The 7,920-nt window shown below is 40.2% G+C and overlaps 1 protein-coding gene across 1 annotated transcript in view; it reads left to right on the top strand.

Annotated features, from left to right (window-relative positions):
* Nucleotides 1-7,920, top strand: part of SLX4IP (SLX4 interacting protein) — a 175,934-nt gene that overhangs the window by 12,428 nt on the left and 155,586 nt on the right. The window contains exon 2 of the mRNA XM_084887670.1: nt 33-88. Coding sequence (XP_084743796.1) covers nt 62-88 — 27 coding nt within the window. The 5' untranslated portion in view covers nt 33-61. The remainder of the gene's footprint in view (nt 1-32; nt 89-7,920) is intronic.

Below are 7,920 nucleotides of genomic sequence, written 5' to 3'. Positions count from 1 at the left end.
TACTTTTAACTTTCTTTTTTCTTCTGTTAAAGGTCTTTAATTACTTTGGAATCAGTAAGCCATGGCGTCAAAGAAATTTGCTATTAAAGTAAGTAATGCTTAATAGTCTTCTTTAAAACAATTAATCACTTTCTAGTATAACTAAGTTCTATGTTAATTGGAAGTAGAAGCTCTGAACTTTTTTTTCTACTCTTTACATTTGGTTCTCTACTGAAAACCTTAAATAGGGGATTGAAAATTTTCATGTATAGAATTAGAAGAGGGGAGAAAATTTGTAGTTTATATGATTATGGGAGTTGCCGGCTTCTGACCAAAAGGCATTACTTGGTCCTTAATTTTAAAAATTATCATTCACATTGTATGTCCATTACATAATTTTTTATTCTGACAAAGCAGATGAAAATGAAAAACTAGGCATCAAATTTTGCACCCGGTGAATGCTAGGGGAGAGTTCTCTTGCCTGGCTGCCCTCTTTTGCTTTCTTCTTACAAGTGTCTCTTCTCTATCCCTTAATGTTTGGGGCTGAGACCTTCTCAGGTATGGAGGCGTGGGAGGATCATGTATGTGGGAAGGAGGCAGGAAGAACTGATAAATAGTGGGTATAAGGTCTCAGAGATGCTTTCATATATATTGGTTCCTTTTTAGGGCATTTTCTCAATGCTACTATTTTATTTAGTATGAATTCAAAACACCAAAATAGTCAAATTAGTTAACCATGTCAGGTACTATTTAAAATTATAATTGTATCTTTTTAGCATGTCAGTGCTTATTTAGATTTACAACATACTTATAAATTTTATTGCTTATAGTCATTTTTTATAGTCATTTCTTATACCAATTGTTCTGTAGTATTTGTCTCTGTGAGAGATTATTAAGTGGTGAACTTACACTATTTGTCTAAAAATACCTTTTGATCTTACTCTAGAAAAAGAGGTAGTTTGTTATAGAAATCTAGGTTGAGCATTATTTTTCCTCAACACTTTAGATATATTTTTCCATTATCTTCTGAGATCTATTATTGCAACTGAAAAATGTTTTAATTATAAATTTAAAATTTACATTTAGTGTCTTAAAAAATGAGCCATTTTGTTCTTTCTCATGATTCTATAAGATGCCTGGTATCAGTGGGGTTGTTTCTCCTGTTGATGTTGCCTGTAGCTACAATTATCTGGGGACTCAATTCAGATAGACCACCAAAGATGACTACTCACAGTTATTACTTGGCTGTGTGTGGAATCATACTTGGGGCTGTAAATTGTTGCCCTTCTAGTTCTCATTTGTGTGGCTACTCTGCATGAGTTGGGCTTCTTCTAACTTGGTGGCCGAGATTTGAAAGATGGTGTCCCACAGCAAGAGTTGCAAGAAGAAAGAAGTGTAATTTGCCAGTCCTCTTATGACAGCCAAAGTCTCAGATCCCATTTCTGCGGCATTCTATTGGTCAGCGCATTCTAACCCAGCCCCAGGGAAGCTGCACCTCTTGATATGAGAAGCAGTATGCACTTACAGGGAAGGGGAAGCTTGGTGGGGTAATCTGTGGAGACTAGTTACCACAGAAATCTGCTGTCAGCCTCATTGTGATTCATCTCTTGGTTATCTGTCTTTTCTCTGTTTGCTCTTAAGATTTTATTTCTCTTTGTGATACTCTGCAATTCTACTATTAAATATCAAGATAAAGACTTGCATTTTATCTGGCTTGGGGTGAGATATACCAGTACATCTTCATTTGAAAGATTCAAGTTTTTATTCATTGTGGAAAATCTTGATCATTTTCTCTTTGGAATCAAACCCGGGACCCTTCAATTCGCAGGCTGGCGCTCTATCCACTGAGCCAAACCGGTTTTGGCTGTATTTAATCTATTAATCTACTCTTTAACTTGTTTATTTTTAGTGACTGCATTTTTTCATTTCAGAATGTATTTGGTTATTTTTATAACTCAAAATCTGCTAATTCTTTTTATATACTTGTTCTATTTTTTCAACATATTTCCATTTCCTCCTCTTAAGTCCTTCATAATTTTAAATTTATTTCATAGTCTGTTTGGGATTGTTCTATCATTCTCACTGTTATTTATGAAGTGTGGAATAAATTGGTCACTGAAGTTATTGGCTTGCTTATTGTGTAATTTCTAATTGTATACACACATACACAGCCACACACACACACACACACACACACACACATGGGTGGAAAGACCTATTGGCCCCACAGAGCAGTTGAGTAGTTTCAAGTTTACTTCTGCTAGAGCCCTTGGCATTTCTATGATTTTGGACTAGGTTTTATATTAATTTCATGGCTTTGGATTTCACCACCTTGTGTGTAGTATAACTTTACAACTCAAAACAGAGTCTGGCACAAGTTTGGTGTTTTAGTAATTTTTGGGTCTTCTCCCTTCCCCTCCCTCCTCCCAAGGCCCTGGATAGATGGCAAGCTTCCATGCTGCTTCCCCTGGACAGCGAGCAGAGATATTTTTTTTTTTTTTTTCATTTCCATGAAGGCTGCAGTTTCTCAAGAAAATGAAGGAAGAAGCTCTATCGAATAGTTCCTAATCTAAGAATTTATGGACAAACATCCATATGAACCAGAGAGTATAGGAGGATATGTACAAATTGAGTACTTATTTGTGTGTCGGGCATTTTGTGAAGAACTGAAAGTTGAAGTTCTTTACAACTTTGGGCTTAACTAGAATGGGTTCATTCCCAACTCCCTTTTTTCTTCTGTCCCTTTGGGGCATTAGGATACCAGCTCTAAGCTATCTTGGTTCTCAAACATTCTGAAGGCCAGGCTTGAAACTTTCAAAGAAGTGATGACTTTGTTGAGATGTAATTGTCATAAAATATTAAGTTCAAGGTGTACAGTGTGATGATTTGATAAACATATATATGGTGAAGTGTTTACCACAATAAAGCTAACACATCCTTCACCTAACATAATTATTTTGTTGCTATGCTGAGAATATTGAAGCTTTTTAATTTTTAAATATACAGTACAGCATTGTTAACTGTAATCACTATGCTATACATTTAGATCCTTATTCACCTTATAATAGGGAGTTTGTAACCTTTGACCAACATCTCCCCATTTCCCCCACTGCTCAGCCCCTGCCAACAATCTCTCTACTCTGTTTCTATGAGTTCAATGTTTTTATTTATTTTTTAAAATTGTAGTTTTTGTTAATGTTGATATTCAATATTATTTTATATTAGTTTCAGGTATATAGCATAGTGGTTAGAAAATCATCTTATATAATAAAGAGCTAATATGCTAATTAGACCGAACAGCAGAACAGCTGTCCAAAATCCAGATGACCTACCTGACGATCTTCTGCATGACCTTCAGGACTAAGCTGGGGCTGTGAGGGCTGGCTGAGGCAGGCGGGGCTGTGAGGAATGAGCCCCTTGCATGAATTTTGTGCCTCGGGCCTCTAGTCCATATATATAAAAGCCTAAGTGACTGATGGACTGGCTCGACTGGTTGCTATGACATGCTCTGACCACCAGGGGACAGACACTTAAATCATCTATTTTTAGCCTTTCTTATTTTCTAATATATGCACTTAAAGCTATAAATTTCTCTCAGTGCAGGAGCTGCCCCCTGGTGGGAGCATTGCTCAGCTGACCGACGGGTGCCAGACACAGGGTTCACAGCTGGCCACTGCTGTCCCACGACCACTGTGGATTGGGGATAGGGCCAGCCATAGGGAAGGGTTGTGGACTGTGGGCTGGTTGAATGGGGTGGGTGGGGGGTGCCTATTGGGGGCCAGCATCCTGGGGGAGGTCCCATGGGTGGTTGGCCGGCCAGCCCTGCCCCTGATCGGGGTACAGGGGCTGATCTGGGGTGAAGCCAGGTGGGGAGGGGCTGCAGGAGATTGGCCGGCCAGCCTGCCCCCTATTGAGGTGGGGTTGGGATCAAAGGTGGGGCTTTCCAGGGGAGGGGCTTTGGGCTGATCAGGGTGGTAAGGCCCATTTGGGGTGTGGCCAGCCAGGGGGAGGGGCTGCAGGAGGTTGGCTGGCAAGCCCTGCCCTCTGTTGAGTTGTGGGGTGTGATCAGGGGTGGGGTGGCCAGAGGCAGGGGCTGCAGGAGGTTAGTCACCCATTCCCACCCCTTACTGAGGTAGGGGGGGTCGGGGGCAGGCCGGCCCCAGGGGGGTGGTAGGGGCTGAAGTCCTATCCTGGTGGGGTGGGCTGATGGGGCACTGCTGGGGGGGCAGGGGGAAAGAAGGGGGCATTTGGCAGGCAGGCCTGGCTCTTGATGGGGTGGGAGAGTTGATCAGGGGCAGGCTGGCACTGGGGAGGGGCTGCGAGGTTGGGCAGTTCGCCGGCCACAATGGGTGTCATAGTGACCAGTTGTTAGGTCGTTATGGCTGAGAGGTGCTCCATGCACCTCCTGGTGACCGGTCGTTTTGTCCTTTTGGTCATGACACCTCTTGGCTGCTTATTATTATTATTATTATTATTATTATTATTATTATAATATTTTATTGATATTTTACAGAGATGAAGGGAGAGAGATAGCTAGAAACATCAACCAGCTGCCTCTTGCACACCCCCTACCGGGGATGTGCCCGCAACCAAGGCACATGCCCTTGACCAGAATTGATCCAGGGACCTTTCAGTCCGAAGACCAACGCTCTACCACTGAGCCAAACCGGTTTTGGCTCTCTTGGCTTATTATTATTATGATGTTCAAATGAATACCACCAGAGGATTTAAGGAAAACTTGAGAAAGAGGAAAAAGTGAACAAGGAAATTCAGAGGGTAAGAGAGATTCTAGGGAGCAAAAGAAGACTTTTAAACACTATAATTAGTATTCTCAGAATAATAAAGGAAACAATTATAACCATGTAACAAGATCAGGATTTTGTAAACAAAGGAAATTCCTGAGAATAGGAAAGTGCTCTTGAAAATTAAAAGTGCTTAGTAGAAATAAAAGTTCAGTTAAATATGGGAAGATGGTTGAGGAATATTGCTCAGGGAGTAGAACAAAAAGATTATAGATAAAAATGTGGGGAGAAATCACAAGAAGATGAGAGGATATGAAAATTAGCGTTCTAGAAAGGAAAACAAAGTAATGGAAAAGGAAATCATGAAAGAAATAATACAATAAAAATTTCCATTGTTATGGACACAGAGTTTCTCTTTGAAAGTTGCTGTGAGTGTGACTCCAACAGAGTCCATGAAAAGGAGTGGTACCAAGGCACATTATCCTAACATTTCAGAACACTGGGAATACAGAGAAGATCCCAATGGAAAAACAGATCATGTACAGAGGATCAGATTCAGAACAGCCTTCTCAACAGCAGCCGCTGGGGGTGTGGACCAATCCTCTCCACTAAGGATAATGGTTTCCAACCCAGAACTCTCTTCATTGCTGAACTTTCGTTTTTCATTTGCTTCTAAAGATGCTTTTATTGATATCAGAGAGAGGAAGGGAGAGAGATAGAAACATCAATGATGAGAGAATCATCTGTCAGTTGCCTTGAGCCCGCAACCCAGGCATGTGTCCTTACTGAGAATTGAACTGCGACTTCGAGGTTTATAGGTCCATGCTCAACTACTGAGCCACACCGGCCAGGCAAAACCTATTTTTGATGTCATTTTAATCTGCTATGCATTACTATGATAAAAAATTAAATGGCTAAATAAAATTTAAATGGAATTAACTTATGCAAATTTGCATATAGATAGATTCATCTACTTTTGATTGAGTTCAAAACTACTTACAGCATGGCTCCCAAAGTAACAGAAAACTAGGTGAATGCCAAATAGTTTGTCACTTGCATCTCAGTTGTTTATTCTCTTTCCCTGGAATGGGATTAATTATCTACCCTTCAAATCCTTCAAATGAAGAAAGGTCTTCTGACCTTCTTGCAAGTAAGAGGGCTTTCCTTCCCTCATTTCTGCCCCCTCCCCCTTCCCGCTGCCCCCAAACTGCTTTGGTTCTGGCTTTCCACTCTGCTAGGCCAGAATTCCAGGAAATGGCAATAATGAGAGAGTATCCTTGGAACCATAGCTTTCAGGGTCTCTTGACTTCTGAGCCACTGCAGCTGTGACAGGGAGATATCCTATACGTGCTTTAGTGACTCCTTTCTCAGTTGAAAGTAGTGGTGATAGCAGACAAGTCTCCCCAAGGCTCTTTAGTGATCTTAATTCTAGCCCTATACCCACTGTAGTGTTTTAGATTTTCCAAAATGATAAGGGGCCAAGGGTCAGCTGCTTGTTTTGTAAATACAGGTTTATTGGAACATAGCCACTCCCATTTGTTGGTATGGTCTCAGGCTGCTTTTATGCTACAATGGCAGAATTAAATAGTAGCAACAAAGACCTCATTGTCTTCCAAGTCTGAAATATTTATGTATAAATGCTGATTTCATTATGTAAATATATCTCGTGATGCACATAGCTAGTATCAGCTTTATTGGACATAGCCTTATATCACAAGTATGCAAAAATCCTTCTGGACACCTTCCTTCTTGCACCTTGTCACAGTAAACTTTCAATGACGCTACCTTGGGTTAAAGTGGCTGCAAGGGCGGGTAAATTGGTAAGGCCAAGGCAAGGTCATTTCCTTTGCAAGTGGAAGCAAGAAATAGACGTGACATATAATAATCTTAATTATGGACTTTTATCCATTAAAACACAAAGCTTTAATGAAAAGAAAATAAACTTCAGTAATAAATTACTGTCAAAAGTGTCAAATTAATATGCATGGTGTCTACCTCTCAAAAGTTTATGGGTCCATTCCCTGCTTTGAAGGTATTTTTAAAAGTATATAATGCTGCCAGGTTTCACTCCTATGATTTTAAATTTTCAACTTGGGTTCCAGCAAAGCAGTAATATGAAAGGTTCCTGCCTCATTTTCTCTCTCTGCAGATCATTTCCTTTGCTTCCTGCATCTGTTTTCTTGGATTAGTTAGGTATTATACCAAAGTCTAAATTTCTTTTGGCTACAAAGCTTGCTCTGCTGCTTCCCTCCCTCCTCCCCCCTCCCCCCAGTCCACTTTATTGTGGGTGGGAAAATTTTTGTTGAGAGGGCTTGATTAATTAGAAGGGATTCCTGGCGCTCCTAGCTGTGGCAGCCTGGGAAGATTACAGAGCCTGGCTTAGTGACAGGCCAATCTGTATTTAGGAAAAACTCGGACCAGCCAGATTTCCCTGGAATGTGGACTGGCTTTGTCTTCTTCCACAGGGAATGTGTAATGACCCCCTCCTCTTCCTTCCCACCCATTCCAGGAGACTCAGAGCTTTAACTTTTGCTGTTGATAGTTGTCCACTTTTTATTAGAGGATGGGAGTTGGGATGGGGTGGGGAGCTGGACTTTTGGGGTAGGAAGGGTGAGTCATTTTCTAAATCTAAAATAACAGGTTTCAGATTTTATTAATGTTAATGAGGAGAGGAGAGATTTTACATTTTAAAAATCTCCCTGAATCTTTCCTATTTATGTTTTTCTTTCCACTACTTTGCAGCAATTATAGTTTTATGTTCTGCTCTGAATTCCAGTTAACCTTAGTCTTTGCATTCCTTAGAACAACCACAAAAAGAGAAATATGCACAAGAATTGACAGTGATTTCCCCTTTATAATAAAAGTAAAAGTGAAAAGCAATGCTTTGAACTTCCACGGAAAGAAAGTTGAATGGCAAATGAGCTTTTGTCTTGCTGGTTTGTCTCAATGAATGACTTCAATCCTGTGTCCTAGGTTTTCAGTTACCTAAAGGGGAATGTGATTTTGTCATCTGTGCTCATTTGAAAATAGAGGCATTGATTTTGCGTATTATTATTGAAAAAAGATTTATGCAAATAGTTTTATATCAGTTGAGTTCTAGGTAATGCCTTTCTACTAAAATTTAAGACAGTAAGACTGGCGTGTCCTAACAGAATAAGCCATAAAAGTTTTAAATGGTTTAATTCTTTACTAGATAGAA

This window comes from Pipistrellus hanaki, assembly GCF_964339955.1.
Source record: "Pipistrellus hanaki genome assembly, chromosome: 6".
NCBI classification, from domain to species: domain Eukaryota; kingdom Metazoa; phylum Chordata; class Mammalia; order Chiroptera; family Vespertilionidae; genus Pipistrellus; species Pipistrellus hanaki.
Note: the sequence above shows the minus strand (reverse complement) of the source record. Positions and strands in the feature narration are given on the sequence as shown.